General features: G+C 44.0%; 2 protein-coding genes across 21 annotated transcripts in view; one reads left to right on the top strand and one right to left on the bottom strand.

Moving 5' to 3' along the window:
• The window catches only part of cacna1ab (calcium channel, voltage-dependent, P/Q type, alpha 1A subunit, b), a 257,077-nt gene extending 246,055 nt beyond the window's left edge, over positions 1 to 11,022 (top strand). For 17 of the 19 annotated variants that reach the window (XM_074631184.1, XM_074631174.1, XM_074631170.1 and 14 more), the window contains 3 exons: positions 1,421 to 1,685; positions 4,945 to 5,183; positions 6,411 to 11,022. In XM_074631184.1, the coding sequence (XP_074487285.1) occupies positions 1,421 to 1,685; positions 4,945 to 5,183; positions 6,411 to 7,139 (1,233 nt within the window). In that variant the 3' untranslated portion in view covers positions 7,140 to 11,022. The remainder of the gene's footprint in view (positions 1 to 1,420; positions 1,686 to 4,944; positions 5,184 to 6,410) is intronic. The other 2 variants (XM_074631172.1, XM_074631182.1) reach the window with 2 other exon arrangements.
• nacc1b (nucleus accumbens associated 1, BEN and BTB (POZ) domain containing b) overlaps positions 1 to 19,992 on the bottom strand; it is a 303,884-nt gene that overhangs the window by 193,983 nt on the left and 89,909 nt on the right. The window lies entirely within an intron of this gene.

The following is a 19,992-nucleotide window of genomic DNA, read 5'->3' as shown; positions in this document are numbered from 1 at the left end:
AAATGATACCTGTGTGAGGCCTATATCAGCTATTACATATCAGCTATTACAAGCTTGTGTAGTGTTGGTAATGCAGCAATGTGCTTATTCTACAAGATAACAAATGTTTTATCTGCTGTCTGTATTCACATCATTTCACGTGTATTTAAAGATGGACGACGCGCCTCCGCTTCCTCCCGCTGTACAAAAGTGAAGCCAAAACATCTTGAGATTCTGACGTCATATGAAGCCAGACGTCAATCGTAACGTCAATCACAAGCCGAGCGCAGCCGCAGCTTGTTAGCATGAGCTGCTGGCTGCTATGTTAGCAACACGGTAGCTGTTTCTCTGCTCCGCTTCTATCTATTACACAGACTGGTGACGGTCATGGAAAGTTAAAGTTACGTCTCCTCTCACGTACAATTCAGAGCCTCCGGCTGCGACTACTTCGCTCAGAGCAGCTGTCAATCACAGCTGTCGATCATGACGTCTCAGCCTCTTTTTATAGCATCAAATAACTAATTAAAACCAAACTGATCAGAACAAACATCAGCGTGATGAGAACTGCCTGAAATGACAGAAAACATCTTTAGGAAAAATGTATTTGACGTTTACTTTGACCTTTTAGTTTGGCCCATCTGCTAACATGGAGGCTTATGAGCTATACTGCAGCCGGCCACCAGGGGGCGATTGAGATCCAGTTTTGGCTTCACTTTTGGGGAGCTGTCATGTCGTCCATCTTTATACACAGTCTATGATTAAAACCAGTAATCTGCTATAATTTACATTGAGATATTTGTTTTTCCATTTTTATTTTTTTTTTGAATAAAGAAAAAAATATTTTGAATATTAACAAAAACCAACCGGACTATGATCTAAATGAAATATGGTTGCCATTCTGGAAAAGTCCAGTGGGTGCATGTGAGGCATGGTTTCTACGGCCCTCCTTCATGCTTGCTCTCTGTCTCTCTGCCCCTTTTCCTCTCTTCCTGTCAGTTCCCTGTTGTCTGTTTCATTCCTCCATGTTTTGGTGAAGAAGCATGGTATTACATGTGCTTGTCAAAGGCTTAGTAGTTAGTAGGGATTACTACGGGTCAAGATATTTGAATGCAAAGACCGTAAGCTGATATATATGATATAAGACGGGTCAAATAGTACTTGTTTCAGATCAGCTGGTCGCCACACAGGACAACACAAGCTGTTCATACTGTTGTCCTCGTGTGGTTGACCACCAGACCACCTAAACCAAGACGTAGTTACTGTTTGACCCAAGTCAGATATTATCATTCAATATGCACATAAACACACAGGAATGCATAATTCAACCACATGCTGTAGTTGTACCGTCAAACACTCATTTAAAGTGAGTGTCGAGAGTGTCGACCAGTCAGGATGCATCAAATCTCATTTCTTTTCTTTCTCTCTCCTTCGTTCCTCACAGACCATCACCGACACCAGTCCGATGCGTCGCTCCACCTCCAGCCTGGTCCACGGGCGTACGGGCCGCGGCGTGAGGCTGGACGACTACTCCCTGGAGAGGGTGGTGTCCGAGGAGGCGAGACACGGAGGAGGAGGAGGAGGAGGAGGAGGCGGAGGAGGTGGAGGAGGAGGAGGAGGAGGAGGAGGAGGAGGAGGACGCCGACACAGGGACAGGAGTCACCGGGCTTCGCAGCGCTCCCTGACCAGATACACCGACGCTGACACGGGTGAGTCGCTCATAGTAGGGATGTGCAGTCCAAGCAGAAGTACTGTTCAGTAATCACTGGGGACTAGTTGATGGGGCTGAATACACACTGGGGGAGGACGGCATGAAGGGACATTTGGCACATTTTCCCATCTAACATTATGGATTAAGAGTTTATTTCAACCATGTTGTTGGAACAGTGGAAAGACAAACCAAGACGAGTTTTATTTTGTTTCTGTCGGGTTTCAACGACTTTGAACTCTAGCCTCGTAAAACACAACGCTCATCAGACATCACAATGGTTTTAAGACAAAAATTAAGATTTATATTTTCAATGACGAAGGCAATATAAGCTCTAAAAAAAATCTTTAAAAAAACAAACATATTTTACGTAACAAACTTACTAACTTAAACCCAAACCCTGATCTTTTCCTAAACCTAACCAGGTACTTTTGTTGCGTAAGTAAACCTACTTTGGAAGTTTATTTTGAAAAGAGACTAGGTATGCTAATTTTGAAACATTTTCTTAACCGATAACCGACCCTCGTTAACCGACAAGATTTGTGCCTCGCATGCAGCGGTGCGGATGCTGCAGAGTCTCCAGTTCGCCGTCCGGGAGCGTTAAACTTAGCAGATAGATAACTTAGATGCTGCGTGTAGTGTCGCGGACATCCAGCCACTTTACCAATAAAAGTCTCCGCCGCACATTTAGTTTAGTTTAGCAGGTTGTCAGCTTCGTGCTCCCCGTAGTCACACACATGCAGTCTGTATTGTCTGTGTTGTCGGTGGCGTTCTAGCTGTGAACGTACAGTAGCTGTAGCAGACAGTTTGTGTACAGTTTATTTGTCGGTGAATAAATGCTACAAGGCTACAACTCCTCCACTCAAGCGAGCTATAGACGGGAGCCAACTTCCTTTATCTGTAACTCCAGCTCAGACTCTCTTAAGGTGGACCAGCTTTTCTACAAGTTTTTCTCAGCTAGAGAAACGTTATCGTCTCCGACCAAAACTCCGGTGTCTCCCCTGTTCCTTCCGGCCGCGGTCGGGAGGCTGAGGCAGGAAAAGCCAACACTAGGATCAGCATTGATTCATGGAGAGACCTTGGTCTTGTCAGCTAACATTACTGCCAAGCAGCTGAAATATAGAGTGATATTGTGCTTTTAGCTGACGTGTGTCGCCTCACTGTGTTGAGCGATGCTCGTTCATGTCTATGTAGAGCGAGCACAAGCGCCAGCAACAGGACGCTGACTTTAGTTGACTTAGCGGCCACAGGTGTCGCTGTTAACAAGACATTTCTGATTCTTACAAAGAGTCTCTTTAATGTGAAAGTACAATAAAAATATGTTGTCGCTAAAATCAAAGAATAATCGTGATAAATAATCGTGATTATCATTTTGGCCATATTCGTGCAGCCCTAGATTTTGGCTTTAAGGGTTTTATTAACAAGGCAATATTTTTGTGCAATCCTTTTAGCTGATTTCAGGAGGAGTTGGTCCTTCTGTTAAATTATTTCCCAAAACATGTGACTGATTGGAAATGTTATTCCTTAAAGAAGTCCGTCTGTATCGCAGCCACAATTTAGTATTTCCTTAAATTTACATTGAACTCGGTGGCATTAGACATCTATCTAGTGATGATGTAACGTCGTCGTAGTTGCAGCGTTGCTTTACAGTCGAGGACACCTCAGTAGCCGGTGTCGAGGCAGTGAAGAGCGATCCGAGCGTTTATGTCAGCTGTCATCACATTCACTCAATTTTATACGAGTCAAGTCTCGGCACAAAGAAGTCCTCGATAACAACATTGCCCAATTCATCACTAATTGCGTGCTTCAGCTGTAAAGCTAATGCAACAAGGCTGGCCCAGTTTACCTCTGAATCCTCTTTATATGTGGAGAGCTCTCTAATCTGATGGAGGACTCTCGTCCTCACAGCTTCCCGGCTCGGGAGTGATGATGCTGTTTTAAATTAGTTGTATTTGCTCTACGTTCGACTGCACATGTAGTAGATTGAGCTGCAGTTGGTAACTAGAATAAAAATATTTGTTGTCATATTTGCTCAAACTGTCACTCAGAAATAACAGAAATAAACTCATTTTCAGTGCCTATTTTGACAGTTTGATCCGAATTCACGAGCTTCGTTAGAGACAGAGGAACCGGATGTGTTTCAGATTGTCTGTCTCATGTACTACTGTGAGGATAAAGTGACAGTTTAAGCAAATATGACAAAAATGTATCTTTTATTAAAGTTACCAACCGTAGCTTTAAAGTAAATTCCTTTAAAATCTGGTTATAGCTTGTTTTAATTTTTATTTAAATCACCTTTGTCGATCTTTTCCCGCATATAAAGATCTCTTAGCCACTGTAGTAACTTGGTGGTGATGTTGCAATTAGGGCTGTCAGCTGATTAAAATATTTAATCGCGATTAATCACATAACTGTCCATAGTTAGTCGTGATTAATCACACTTTTTTTATCTGTTCTAAATGAACCTTAAAGGGAGATTTGTCAAGTATTTAATACTCTTATCAACATGGGAGTGGACAAATATGCTGCTTTATGTAAATGTATGTATATATTTATTATTGTAAATCAATTAACAACACAAAACAATGACAGATATTGATCCAGAAACCCTCACAGGTACTGCATTTAGCATAAAACAATATGCTCCAATCATAACATGGCAAACTGCAGCCCAACAGGCAACAACAGCTGTCAGTGTGTCAGTGTGCTGACTTGACTATGACTTGCCCCAAACTGCATGTGATGATCATAAAGTGGGCATGTCTGTAAAGGGGAGACTCGTGGGTACCCATAGAACCCATTTACATTCACACATCTGGAGGTCAGAGGTCAAGGGAGTTTTTTTCAGACAATTTTCGGAAATTTTTTAGATTTTTTTTCTGCTTTTTTTAGATTTTTCGGATATTTCTTTTTAATTTTTTAGACATTTTTTCAGACTTTTTTCCGGGGAGACTCGTGGGTACCCATAGAACCCATTTACATTCGCAGATCTGGAGGTCAGAGGTCAAGGGACCCCTTTGAAAAATTTGAAAACGCCAAAATTTGGAGCGTTATTTAACCTCCTTCATGATGATTCATGGTTGGTACCGATGGATTCATCAGGTTTTCTAGTTTCATATGAAACCACTATCTTCACTCTAGCTTTAAAACATGAGCCAACTACAACCTAAAACATGTCCTCATCTCGGGCAGCTCACCTCTTGACAGAATAACGAGTCGTCTTGTCTTTACCAATGTAAACTGAGACATCTCCTTGCTAGGTCTGGGCACAGACCTCAGCACCACCACGCAGTCGGGCGACCTCCCACCCAAGGAGCGCGAGCGGGACCGCGGCCGGACCAAGGACCGTCGTCACCACCACCACCACCATCACCACCACGGCTCCATGGACAAGGAGCGCTACGGCCCGGACAGACACGACTACCCACACGGGCACCCCCACGACCGCCAGTGGTCCCGCTCGCCCAGCGAGGGGCACGACGGACGAGGACACAGACAGGTGGGCTCCAAAGACACCGAGATTAGGGGACAGCTTCTCAGTGCTGTCCCACACCGTCTCTCCTGTCTCTCTTTTTGATTTCCATATAAGTAGATTACCTCATATAAAGCTTTTTACTCAGCACAGGTCAGATAGAAGCCCTAATGAGGAGGTTGTGGATACTTCAGGGGTGCTTTACATCAAACACATTATACATTATACATTATACATTATACATTATACATTATACATCCTCAGATATCATCCAGAATAACACACTCTCACCCTCCACAGCAGCTGTTCTGTTATCCAGTGAGAGTTCACGCAGAGTCAAACACCTACTTATGGATATCAATCTCTCTTCTTTGTGTTATGCTTTTTTTCTTTATCACTGTTTCTCTCTCTGTCCATTTTCCTTCAATGTGACGTGTTGCTTCTTGATGTCAATTCTTTGCCTCATCACTGTTTTTGAATGATTTTCAATGGTGTTTATCTCTATCTATATCTATATCTATCTCTCTCTCTCTCTCTCTCTCTCCCTCTCTCTCTCTCTCTCCTGTGGTCTCTCTCTCTCTCTCTCTCTCCCTCTCTCTCTCTCTCTCCTGTGGTCTCTCTCTCTCTCTCTCTCTCTCTCTCTCTCTCTCTCTCTCTCTCTCTCCTGTGGTCTCTCTCTCTCTCTCTCCTGTGGTCTCTCCTCTCTCTCTCTCCCTCCCCCCTCTCTCTCTCTCTCTGTCTCTCTCTCTCTCTCTCTCTCTCTCTCTCTCTCTCCCTCCCTCTCGCTCTCTCTCCTGTGGTCTCTCTCTCTCTCTCTCTCCCTCCCTCTCTCTCTCTCCTGTTGTCTCTCTCTCTCTCCCCCTCTCTCTCTCCTGTGGTCTCTCCCTCTCTCTCTCTCTCTCTCTCTCTCTCTCTCTCCCTCCCTCTCGCTCTCTCTCCTGTGGTCTCTCTCTCTCTCTCTCTCTCCCTCCCTCTCTCTCTCCTGTGGTCTCTCTCTCTCTCCCCCTCTCTCTCTCCTGTGGTCTCTCTCTCTCTCCCTCTCTCCCTCCCTCTCTCTCTCCTGTTGTCTCTCTCTCTCCCTCTCTCTCTCCTGTGGTCTCTCTCCTGTGGTCTCTCTCCCTCTCTCTCTCCCTCTCTCTCTCCTGTGGTCTCTCTCCCTCTCTCCCTCTCTCCCTCCCTCTCTCTCTCCTGTGGTCTCTGTTGTTGTTGTTGTTGTGGTGCGTTTTGATTTTCCTTGTTTACATTTTGCTGTAGGGCAGTAGTTCGGTGAGCGGCAGCCCGGTCCCCTCCACGTCGGGGACCAGTACTCCGCGGAGAGGCCGTCGCCAGCTGCCCCAGACCCCCGCCGTCCCCCGTCCGCACGTCACCTACTCCCCCACCGTCCGCAAGCCCAGCTATGGCCCCCCGGGGCCGGGCCGCCTGCGCTCGCCGTCCCCCCGACACTTCTCCCCGCCGGACCTGGACAGAGGCTACCACCACCGACCCCCGTCACGCCAAGCTTCTCCCATCCACGGGGGCACCGGGTCCCGGCACGGTTCGCCGCGCTCCCCTAGGCACCAGTCGCCTCGCTCGCCCCTCCACGGCTCGCCCAGGTCCCCTCACCGAGGCCGCTGGAGCGGGCCTCCGCCCGGGGACAGCCTGGAGGGCGACGGGCCCTTCTACGAGCGCGACTACGAGTACGAGCGGCACCACGAGCCCCCCGCCTACGAGCAAAGCCTCTCCCACGGCAACCCGCACCCTCACGGGGGGAATCCTCACCCACACCCACGCTCACCTAGGACTGCCCACCACGTGCCCCCTCAGCCCCCTCACCCGCATCCACGTAGGGTGCCCAACGGTTACCGCTCATCCTCACCTTCTCCGCATCGGCGGGTGCCACCTGGGGCGCCCCCCCCTCCACACCACCGCACCCCCCATGCCCGAGGGCCCCGCAAGGGCCTGCATGAACCTTATAGTGAGACGGACGAGGACGACTGGTGCTAGCAACCACAGGGAGCGAGGGATACGGGCAGGAGAGGAGAAGAATAGCAGCCTCCGGTGCTCTGGCCTTGGACGTGTAGACTTTTAATAAAGCAGAGGTGGTGAAAATGTCGAGGGCGGTCGGACGCCCTCCAAACCCTCTACCGTCACCCCTCGGACTCTAAATGAGAGGAAAGGGCGGAGGGGAGGGGGGTGGAGGGGCTGCAAATAGCCTTTTACAGATTTTGTGTGAGACTCAGATCAGCGACGGAGCAGCACGTGGATGAAATGAAACAGAGACAGCTAGGCCCGGGCTCGGTTCACCTCTCTCACTCTCAGAACTACACTTCCCACAATTCAATGCCTGACCAGCAAGGCCAGGCTGCAGGAGGAAGAGAGAGGTGTGGGAACAAAAAAAAGCGAGGGAGGAGCATGTAAAACGGCCGGGGCCGGGTTCCGACGAGGCCTAACGGCACTTCTCCCAGACTGTGGCGTGATTGGTCGGCCTCGCCAGATGTGCGTTCTATCTGTCGCTGGCCGCTCTGCTGATGTAAAAGCCTGAAAATGAGCTGCGAGTCCACCGCTTTGACTCTGCTCCTCGAAACAGATAAAGAAAAAGAAATCAACAAAAAGCCAGGACCCCCTAACCCTTACATGCCAAGCTATGCCTCCAGAAAATCAAACTTGAACAATGAAGAACAAAAACTTTACAAACAGTGAAAAGAAAAAAAGGGAGAACAACCACTTTTATCTTTAACCTTTTTCCTTTCCTAAGGGACAAAACCAGGAAGCTCCGCCTATACTGCAAAAAACAGCCAATCACAGCGCTGGCTGATATTTGATGAGTTTTATCATCTCTGTTTACTGTTAAAGACTCACTTTAATGCTGACGGGACTGGTGTGACATCACTTCCTGTCCGGTGGCGGTGGTAGTGCAGGGGCGCTATGAGGTGGGGGGGGTGTGGGCTCAGGTAACTTGAGAAGGGAGTCGGACTCTTCGTCAAGCCCCTTCCTCCTCGGTTACTCCACCCGGCGGCAAGGCGAGGCATAAACCTGACAGGAAATGACATCACACGGTTGAATGGGGCGGAGGAGAGGAAAGGAGGGATGGGGAAAAAAGACTATTTTCTTCAGTATTTCTTCTATCGATTACTTCTCCTTCTTGTTCTTCTTCGGACATTGGAGCTTGGTTCTTCTGTTGCATTCGCTCAGCCTCCTTTGATCTTTTTCGGAGTCCAAAATTTGATGGAAACCTGCATGATCGATTAAATACATACTAGACAGGAGATCTAACCGGTGTGGGCGGGGACCTGGGGGCTTTATAGGAACACTTTTAGGTTTACAAAAAAGAAGTTCTCTTCTTTCACACACACTCTCTCTCTCTCTTAACATCTCAAATGTGATTTTAGTTTTTAACCCCGAGACTGTCGGCTGTTTTTGTTTTTGTCTCTCGCCGATTTAAAAAACGTTTCTACGACGGGAAAACGCTGCAGGATCACGTCAACGTTTCCCGAGAGACAAGAGGGAGAAAGAGTGGAGAGAAGCGGACTTCTACCACACTTGATTTATTATTGTTAACGATGATAGTCTTATGAATAATAACGATATCAATGTCAATGCAAAATGACGATGACAATGATGATGATGATACTGATGACTGATTGATGGAACTGTTGCTGTAGATTTGTTGTCATGTTATTTGGAGTTGCTATGTCCATCTTGTTTACATCCGTTATGTTTTTACCCCCCCCTCCACTCCCCTCCCGTTCGGTGACGTTTACCGGGGGGTTCCCGGTTGCCTTCCTGCAACGTTTCAGTGCAACGATGGCGTGGGAACTTTCACTCAGCAGCGTTGCGTGTTGTAACGCAACTCTTACGATACTCTCTCTGTCTCTGCAGAGCGGTGGAGGTAGAGGCCAGTAGTCGCAGTGATTCACGGGGTCAGTCTCGTCAACCCAAAGATCTTAGAGGGAGGGGTAGACCAGATCATCGCCGAGGTTTCACACTATTCTAGGTTGAATTCTTCCACTTGCAGCCAAAAAAAAGCTCAATCCCCCCCCCCTCTGTCTCTGTCTGGCTCTGTAGTTCTCTAGTTTGATCGGCAGTGACGGCACAGTATTGGTGGTACAGTGTTGGTGTCAGTATTAGCTGGTGGTGGTGTTTTTGAGTTATCAGTTATCAGCGCCCCCCCCCCCTCGCTACAGGACAGCCTCTGGGCCACATCCTGTTTTCTACACCTGGAGTGAAACCTCCACTTTGAACCCGTCTCTTATATCTTTGTGAGATATATACAGATGAAGTCCAGTCCTAGTCGGGAAACATGGATGTAGCCCGAGAGACGCCATATCTGTCCCGTTCGTCAGCCCGTCCTTCTGTCTGCCCGTCTGTGCCAATGCTGACCCTCCTCCTCCTCCTCCTCTTCCTCCAACCCCTTCTCTCAGGTCTGGATAACCAGAGATAACAGTCATTAATCCAATCACGTGAGGTTGTAGCAAACCTCCTCTGCCAAAACCAACGTCAGTATCCACCAACCTCTCCTTCCTCATCCACCTTTTTGTTCTGTCCATTCTGCTTTGACATCTTTCAGCTTTGTGCCAGAGAAGCGACACTGAAAGGCTTTAACGGACAGAAACACTACTAACTTCATCCTTATTGTTATGAGGGATTATTGAATATTCAATAGGACAAGATGATAAAAGTATAGATAGATGATAAACTAAATCTAGATATAATACAGTATAGATGTAGTTATAGATAACAGAGTATTTATTTTGCATACCGTTCATGCTCATGACGCGGTAGCTACTCTTGAAACCTCGCACTGTTTTTCTTCGCAGTCGCATTAAGCCAGAAAACAAAAACAAAAAAACCCCAGTCCACGTGTTTTGACTCTATGCAGACCTCATAAGCATCCTCGCCGTATTATTTCGGAGGTACTGTAAAACAGCGGAATCTGAGGGAGTATTGTGAAGATGGACACCACGTTTGCACACGTCTCTTTGACATCACACGCACAGTGAAACCCCCCTTTTCTTTCTTTCACGTCGCCGTCCCATCTCTCTCTCTCTCTCCTCTCCCGACATGCGTTGCCTCCAGGCCTAGTAGTAGTAGTAGTTGAGCGTAGTGTAGACGGGGATAGGGGGGGTTTTTTGTTTTATTTGTTTTGGCGGGAGTCGAGGGAGCGCAAACCTGGAACCCCTCTGCCCACGCCTCCCATCAAGTGAGGTGACGGCACGCTTCCCCAAAAACCCCAAAACCCCCTACAGAGCCACAGTGCCTTCTGTATCAGTCACATTGGTCACCCCCGCCCCCGTCATTCTCCTCGCCCTTAGCCGCTCCCGTCCGCCCCCCCCTACCCTCTGTAGTAGTTGAGATCAACCACACTACGCCTTAAAAGTCGAGTCCCACCGGCTCCCATGCTAGCGGTGATTTTGAGACTGGGCCACGGCGAGGAAATAGCCAAGAGGGATCACATCCGGTATGAGCTGAATCACAAAAATCTAAATTGATCCACACAGTTTGAATCCGATCGTCGTTGTTTTGACTTTTAAAGACTCATCGTTGGTATACCGGACGCTCGCTAGATAAGCCGTCCCTCTTGGCTTCACCTCGCTGTTCGGCGTGATGTTCTGCGTGCATCCCCTCGTGGGTCCAGTTTCAGGCGGTGTAGTGATGAGAGGTTTACAGAGGTGCAAAGCGGTTTCGCTTACTTCTCAGGTCCCTCTAGAGTTAGGTAGCTAGATCCTTAGACAACGTAGAGAAGACTCAGCTACAAAAACAAGCAGGCCTCGGATTGAGTTATTGTATGGTTTTACCTGGCATGGCGTCAGACGATGTAATGTTGAACCCCCTTCCTCCCCCTCGCCTTTCCTCCTCCTCCTCTCTGCTTTCACTAACCTACATTACACTCTGACTAGGGATGCTAATTTTTAATTATTTCTTTTAAGCGATAACCTTCGTTAACCGATTATTAACTGTTAACCGGCAAGATTAGTGCGTCGCATGCCGCGGTGCGCCAGCTGCAGTGTATGAGGACAACGGACAACTGAGTTCACCCGTCCGGTAGAGGACCCGTGTGTTGTCGAGGACACACGCAGCCACTTCACCGCACCGTTTAGTTTAGCTACGAGGTCGTCGGCTGTGTGTCAGCGCGGCGTAACGTTAAACGAGTGACCGACAGGCCGTGTGTGTGTTTGTGCTACGTTCAGAAATCGAATGAACGTTAACGTTGCTGGTGGCTTTGTGCCCTCCGTTGTCACACACATACGGTCTGTCAGCCCGGCGTAACGTTAGCGTGTACCTGACACACCGTGTGTGTGTGCGTTACGTTCGGAGAGCTAACGAACGTTAGTGTTGCTGGTGACTTCCTGCTATCCGTTGTCACACACATACGGTCTGTCAGCGCGGCGTAACGTTAGCGAGTGTCCTTCAGACCGTGTGTGTGTGTGGTAGCGGCGAGTGTGGGGTTGTCGGTTGCGTTACAGCTCTGAACGTAGCTGTAGCAGTACAGTTTATTTGTCGGTAAATAAATGCTACAACTCCTCAAGACTGGAGCCAACTTCCTGTAACCTGCAACGCCGGCTCTCTTAAGGTGGACTGTTAAGGTGGACCAGCTTCTCTCTTTAAAGTAACAAGCTGCTCCTCTGAGTTAATTTTTAGTTTAGCATATTATTACCGATGGCGTTTGTTAATGTCGGTTAGCGGTTAAACGGTTAATTATTAACATCCCTAACTCTGACCCCCTCACATCGCCATCAGCATCCTGCCGACGCACCCAACACATCAACACGCCGCTCAAAGCGTGTTGACAGACCTCCATTTTGGCTCCACGACACCACTCGCTTTGTCCAGAATTGTAACAGCGGATCCAAAATGGCCGACACACAACACTGCCCTTGTGTGAAAGCATGTTGTGTGCGTGTGTGTGTGTGTGTGTGTGTGTGTGTGTGTGTGTGTGTGTGTGCTTTTTTTCCGAGAACAAATCCCATTCTTTGGAAAAAAAAAAAAAAAAAAAGTGAACATCTGATTTTGAACGGGGGGGGGGTTGCAAGGTTTTTGCTACGTCATCGCTTCTCCCCACATCAGCTGTCTGTCTTCACCTCCGTCTGTTTTCTTTTCTTCTTCGTTATGACGGACGAAGGAAAAACTAACAAACGCACCAAAACCATCCACTCAGTCGGCTGTGAAATTGTGTCCGTGGGTCAGTCGTGAGGCAACGCGTCGACGAAAACACGAATAAGGGCTCTCTTTAAAAAACAAACAGACAAGAAGAAACTACTCGGTGGGTTAGAAACTACTCGGTGGGTTAGAAACTACTCGGTGGGTTAGAAACTACTCGGTGGGTTAGAAACTACTCGGTGGGTTTTAATGTACAGTAGTGCTGCCAAAAGATGTGCTTATGTAGCTGAAGCCACGCCGTGGTCTCCCCTTTGTACAGCACTAGATGTGTGCATGCGTGTGTGTGTAGGGGGGTCAAGAGCGAGGCGGGGAGGGCGGGCGAGGGCGGGGGGGTCAATGAGAGAGATTTTAATGATGTTTGTGTGGGGGGGGGGGGGCGGGGGGGGGGGGGGGGGGGGGGGGGCAGCAGAGGTCGTAGTGATGTTAACACACAATTTCACAATGGCACTGGACCACTTTTCGGGCTCATCCTCAGACGCCATTATGTCACCGTCACCGCCACTGTGGGGGGTGGGCGAGGGGGGGCGGCTACTGCTGCGACACGGAGACATTTACTGTGTGTGTGTGTGTGTGTGTGTGTGAGTGTGTGTGTGTGTGTGTGTGCAGGTGTGTGAATGTGTTTAGGGCTGAAACTGATTATTTTTATTGTTGATTAATCTGCCAGTTTATTTTTATTTTTATATTATATTATATTATATTATTGTTTTTTATGTGTTCAAAATGTACCTTAAAGGGAGATTTTCAAGTATTTACGCCTTAAAAGTCGAGTCCCACCGGCTCCCATCGCTGGCGGTGATTTTGAGACTGGGCCACGGCGAGGAAATAGCCAAGAGAGATCACCTCCGGTCACATCCGGTACGAGCTGAATCACTTAAAAACTATTTTTTATTTTGCCAAAAATCTAAATTGATCCACACAGTTTGAATCCGAGCGTCGTTGTTTTGACTCTGAAAGACTCATCGTTGGTATACCGGATGCTAGCTAGCTAAGCGATCAGATTAATCTACCAGTTTATTTTTATTTTTAATAATTAATTAGTATATAATCATAGTAGGGCTGTCAATCCATTAAAATGTTTAATCGCACATTTTTTTATTTGTTCAAAATTAACCTTAAAGGGAGATTTGTCAAGTATTTAATCCTCTTATCAACATGGGAGTGGACAAATATGCTGCTTTATGCAAATGTATGTATATATGTATTATTGGAAATCAATTAACACAAATCAATGACAGATATTGATCCAGAAACCCTCACAGGTACTGCATTTAGCATTAACCAATATGCTCAAATCATAACATGGCAAACTGTAAAGGGGAGACTCGTGGGTACCCATAGAACCCATTTACATTCACATATCTGGAGGTCAGAGGTCAAGGGACCCCTTTGGAAATGACCATGACAGTTTTTCCTCGCCAAAATGTAGCGTAAGTTTGGAGCGTAGTACGTAAGCTAGAGTGACATGGTTGGTACCGATGGATTCATCAGGTTTTCTAGTTTCATTTGATACCAGTATCTTCACTCTAGCTTTAAAACTGAGCCCGCTACAACCTAAAAACCACAAGTTGCGTTAATGCGTTAAAGAAATTAGTGGCGTCAAAATGAATTTGCGTTAACGTGTTAATAACGCGTTGACTTTAACAGCCCTGAATTATATATTTGTTGTTGTTTCAGAGCGTATTAGCTGTTGAGATAAACCCTCCACATTTGGTTTCAAAATGGCAATAAAATGAGATACATTAAAGAGAAGATAAGAATTTATTTTTTATCCTGAAGGACATTTTTTTCCACCCAAGATGGTCAACATACAGAGTATTTCTTGCTATGCCAAATTAAATAAAATGAAAGTAAAACTATAAAGAAAAATCTTAACTAAGGACGCTTAAATGAAAGTGCAGGGTGACGAGGGATGAGAGTACTGCACAGAAAGATGTCGCTATATTACTATGAAACTGTGATATTTATCTGTATACAAACAGATAAATATCACAGGTTTATAAAATCTAAATATTTTAAAGATATCAAACGGATAAAAGTAGGAAGTCTTGTGGGTTTTTTGGTTAATAAATTACTTAAATAATTAATTGATTATAAATATTGTCATATTTTCTGTGGGTTGATTAATCAATTAATCAACTAATTGTTTCAGCACTAAGTGAGTGTGTGTGTGTGTGTGTGTGTGTGTGTGTGTGTGTGTGTGTGTGAGTGAACTTGCATGTATATTATTGTGCGTGTGTGTGTGCACGTGTCCTGACACCATCAGCTACAGTAGGTCACCCTCAGTGCCTTACACTGTACAGGACACCACGATGTCTCCCTCTGAGACGATCGCAGCACGCATGTGAGATGAGACTTTAACGTCCTCATCGCCACCTTCATCCTCCTCTTCCTCCCTCCCTCACCCACTCCTCCTCCTCCTCTTCCTCCTCTTCCTCCGGGGTCACTGAGCCCGGACGGGAGGAGGGAGGTCAGTAGATAATCATTTCTCTCACCCATTCTCTCCCATTGTATTGTATATTTTGGCTCAATAATTCTTGTGTATATAACTCATAAACTTTCTGAAAAACTCCTCATCTGATTCTCTCTCTCTGTGTTTCATTCTTCCTCTCTCCTCCTCCTCCTCATTCCTCCCGTAGTACCGCTCATCAACACATGGTGGTGGGATTGAGCTTCCATTGTCACTCATTATGGAAGGTGTACTGTATGTCTGTGTGTGTCTGTGTGTGTGTGTGTGTGTGTGTGTGTGTGTGTAGGTTGAATGAGTTCATGCTTCTTACGTACGTGTGGGTGTGTTTAGTCTGTCTGCAGTCTGTGTGCGTCTTTGTGTTCGTCTTCAGCTCGTTATGGAGTCCAGCAGGTATCAGAGGGGAAGTTATTGATGATTTCTGCACATTAATCTGTAATTCATTCACTGGAATTAATGATTTGTTCTCCCACATTACTTATTATTATTTGTTCTGTAGGAATAAATTAGAGATGCACCGATCCGACTTATTCAGTCCCGATACAGATACCGATACCTGGGCCTGCCGATACAGAGTGTTTAATTAATTAATTAATTAATTAATTAATGAATGTATGTATGCCTCTCTGTGTGGAAGTCACTGTTCTTTTATGTGTAAGGAAACATCAGGCTTGACTTAAACATTGTTTTCTTAACTTTGTAAAACAAAATAAAAGTAACAAATTAATACAAATTTTATTTTTATTTATACAAATTAAATTTATATTTATTATTTAAGTAATAAATTGTACAGCCGCAACTTGGTGAGAAATCTTCAAAATTAACAGAATTTGTATTTATTATTAAAATAATAATTAGTACACCAGTAACTTGGTAAAAAATCTTTAAGATTAACAGAATTTTTATTTATTATTAAAATAATAATTAGTACACCAGTAACTTCGTAAAAAAAATCTTCAAAATTAACAGAATTTAGATTTATTATTAAAATAATAATAGTAATATGCTCTGAAAATGCCAGTAGGCGTAGAAACTAAATATTCTATGGATAGCAGGAAGTCAACGAGTGGTACCGGAAAGGAGAGTAGGTTGCCTGGCAACAGTAGTAAACACTAAACACCGACGTACGGCCAAACATCGCATTTGTGTACTGTAATTATTACCGTCGCTTACCTCCAAGTCTGAATTACTTTCTGTCTCTCGATGCTTCCCCTTCCTCGTGTAGTCGGTTATAAAAATTTAGATGTGCACGACGGAGTACCGCGACAACTTGCGGAGCCCTCGCGCACCACGCCAAAGCCGTGATGGCGCAATTTTCTGGCGCGTGCACCTCGCGCCGGCTTCACTACAGAGAGCATAAACCAAGCTTAAGAGCTAACAGTTAGCTAATGATGCAGACGCAGAGCAACATTCATTTGGAGTCGTGTTTGCGTCCACCTGATGAATTAAAAACCCATTATTCACGCTCCTTTTAGCTCTGTTTTGGTCTCCACCATCTGGTTCTTAGATGTTTATCAGCTAGTTGCTAACTTTGCCTGCCAACAACAAACACTGAAACAACCTCCGATGTGGCATCGACGGGACTAACGCGCTAAACGTGATGCTCCACGATAATACTGTTAATTAGGACTCTAATCAGGACTTATTCATTATTCATGTGAGCAATGACTTATTTATTTTTGTGCACGTCATCAAAACTTTCATACTTCCTGGACTCTGTGTTGATTTACAGTGAATTGTTTCCTCATAGACATGGATGAAGTGTCTCCTGCTGTCGCCATAGCAACCCCCAAGGTCCCTCTCTCTCTCTCTCTCTCTCTCTCTGTTTCCATCCATCTCTCTCTCTCTCTCCTCCATTTGTTTCCATCACCGTCAACCTGGTGGAGACGAGTTGCTTCCAGAAGATCTGTCCTCAAACCTCTTTGACGTCAGCGTCCCGGACGCTGGAGGAGGCCGATCTCTCCCAAAAACATCTCGAGGCTGCCGTACGATCAGGACTCAGCGAGGTTCTTTTGAACCCTTTGTAGCACAGATTGGATTATTCTCTGACCATCAAAACATGTGTTTATGTTTTTGTGATTAGTCAGAGAAGAGACACGACTATTGTTCATCACACATTTTATTTATTGGTTTCGGTTTGCATCGTCCAAAACGGCTCCTTTATTGGACACAGATTTTGTAACCAATAATTTGAGGTGTCAAAATTGGAATTTTAAGAGATACGTATGTCTCTTCTTCTCTGCTATTCATACTGGTTTCCACTTAAACCCATGTTTTCAGGTCAAACTAACCAAGCTAAAGGAGTTAAAGCAACAACAAATCCCCAAGATGTATGAAATGAACGTTGAGCCGGCCACCACCCAACGGTAAAAACCAGCTACAAAGGGTTAAATATAATGTAGTTATCGGTGCAGAGATGCGTTGGGAAAACTCTCCGAAGCAACTACGAACCATCCATCTCATCACCATGCAAACCATCGGACCCAGTAGAAACCGAACCAGTGCCACAGTAGAAAACCATACAGGATTCACTCAGCAAGTCGGGGAAAAAAGAGAAAAAAATAAACATACATGGCAATTTAAGATAAAAGAGAAGTATTTAATTACAGATTTGCATGTGCAATGTGCATGCCACTATGTGGGGTAACAAGTCAACTTCAGGAATTAAAAAAAAAAATTAAATATAAAGAAAAAAGTATATATATATATGTAAAAATATATATAGATAGATGTTTTTAAGAGCAATGTGTTTCTTTTTTCTTCTATTTTTAAAAACAAAAAAATAAAAAAAACCTGACCAAAAAAAAACAAACAAAAATGAAAAAAAAAAAATCATCCTGATTAAAAAAAGGAAATGACTTTGGTGATGAAATCAAAGAATGTTTGTTTGTTATATTTGCCAGTTATTTCACGGGGGGAAAACCGTGGAGGAACAAAGGATAGATAACACTTTAACTAACATTACAAAAAAATATATAAATAAATAAGAAAAAATGATTTTCAAAAGGGGGAGAAGGAATAGAAAACGTTTCCTTGATGAAAAACAATCCCTTTGAGAGTAAAGAGCTGCCTGAACATGAATCTGGTGATGTTATTCCCGTTTATTCCGGATATGAAATCCCTTCTTTCTCTCTCCCTCTCTCTTTCTCTCTTTCTCTGACCATCTCTTTCTCTCCCTCTGTTTTCTTTCTCTATCTATCTCTGCTGTTTCTACCAGTGCATTTTGTAATTTCAAACAGAACTCTTCCTAAAGAACCTGAATAAACCAGAGAGAATGCATTCTACCTATCCTCCTGTCTGCTTTCTTGATCCTGCACCAAGTAACACCACCGAGTAGTCAGAGTACATGTAATCAGATTACATTTTCAAGTGTTTATTTAAAGGAAAAAATCAACATTTTGGAAATAATTCACTTTCTTAGATGAGAATACAGACACCCATAGACATATATTCATAGACGCCACATTGACTCCTGGATCTACGTCAACATAGGCGCCATATTGGACAAGGCAAGACCGGCCTGTAACCCGATACAAGTGAACGGGGAGCTGACGTTTTTCTGGATAAAAAGCACTATAACGTCTACATTTCTCAACCGATTTTTACCAGTCGTTATTACATTAAAGGGTTTATGATCTACAAGGAGTAACGTTAAGTTAACGTTACGATTTTTTTATTATTTTCCCAAAGATTTTGGTGAAAAACTGTTAAATACGTTAACGTCACTGCTTCCGGTTCATTGATCAGCGGTCTGTCACTCAATATGCTAGTACTATCATATCACATTTTCCCTTTAAGCATATTTCACATTATCAACTGTTCAAGTTAACGTTACATCTTTACAAAACATTTGATTCTGTAACATCAGATAAGAGCTAATTAATATAATATAATAATAATTAAATATATATATATTATTTTTTAAATTTATTTGATATATTTATATACATTTTTAAAGTCAATTGTTCTTTATTTATGCATATATATATATATATATATACAATATATATTTATTATTTTTTACCCCTATCAGCAGCTATAACCCCATAATTTATTATATCTTCAACTCTGCATTACTGATTTAACAGTACAATAATTTAATTCAGCATCATAATCTGGTTTACTTGCATTTATTTATACAGAACATTTAAACTAATATTCTTATTTATTTACACTATATTTTTGCATTTTTATTTATGCATGTATAAATATTATTTGCATAGATCCTATTTTTCAGCATTAGCCAAGTCAAGTCAAGTCAAATTTATTTCTATAGCACATTTAAAACAACATGAGCTGACCAAAGTGCTTTTCAGACATAGGCAGAATAAAAACAGGTCAACAGAGCAGACAACAAAATCTCACACATCCACAGACAGAGACCAAGATATAAATCCATGAGTAAAAGACTGTTATAATGAGCATTATAAAAGGCCAATTAGTAATCACAATTCAAGTACATTCAAAAGCCAAAGAAAAGAGGTCGGTCTTGAGCTGAGCATTATTATTTGCACTGTTTATATATATATATATATGTTGGACTGAAAATAGGACATACAGGATTAAATAGGACATACAGGATTAAACCAAACACTCCATAGAATAGGCAAACATCAAACTGGACTATGAACGCACTGTAATAAACCGGAAACTGTCCAGCATGTTGTTATAGAGTGCAACAAATATGACGAAGAAAGAAGGGAATTGTTATCAGGAGTAGATGATGGACATATTACAATCTGCTAGGAAAGACATCTAAGAAAGTACACAATCTTCTAATTAATTACTTAAGGGCAACAGGAATAATGGAGAGAATTTAATTATTATTAGTATTATTATTAACAATATATATATATATTTTTTTTCTTATTTTTTAAAATGTATTTATTTTATTTTATTTTTTCCTGTCAATCTCCTGCTCCACACTCCAGTCCAGTAGGTGGCGGTAATGCACCTATAAGCTGGTTTACCAACCGCCAATAAACACCAAAGAAGAAGAAGAAGATCTTCGCCAGGGGCCTCATGTATGAAAGACTGCGCAGCTTTCACACTGGAAGATGGCGTACTCACAAAATTGGAAAAGTACGTACGCACAGAAATGTTCACATGTATAAAACCATGCGTACGCCTGTTCCTGCGCACCTTTCCTTTATACATCCCACTTGACGTGAAATTGAGCGCAGCTGCACGTGCCACTTGGTCCGCCTTGTCTCCTCCCATTAATAACTATGCAAA

The sequence above is a fragment of the Sebastes fasciatus genome, chromosome 3 (genome assembly GCF_043250625.1).
Source record: "Sebastes fasciatus isolate fSebFas1 chromosome 3, fSebFas1.pri, whole genome shotgun sequence".
Classification (NCBI taxonomy): Eukaryota; Metazoa; Chordata; class Actinopteri; order Perciformes; family Sebastidae; genus Sebastes; species Sebastes fasciatus.
Note: the sequence above shows the minus strand (reverse complement) of the source record. Positions and strands in the feature narration are given on the sequence as shown.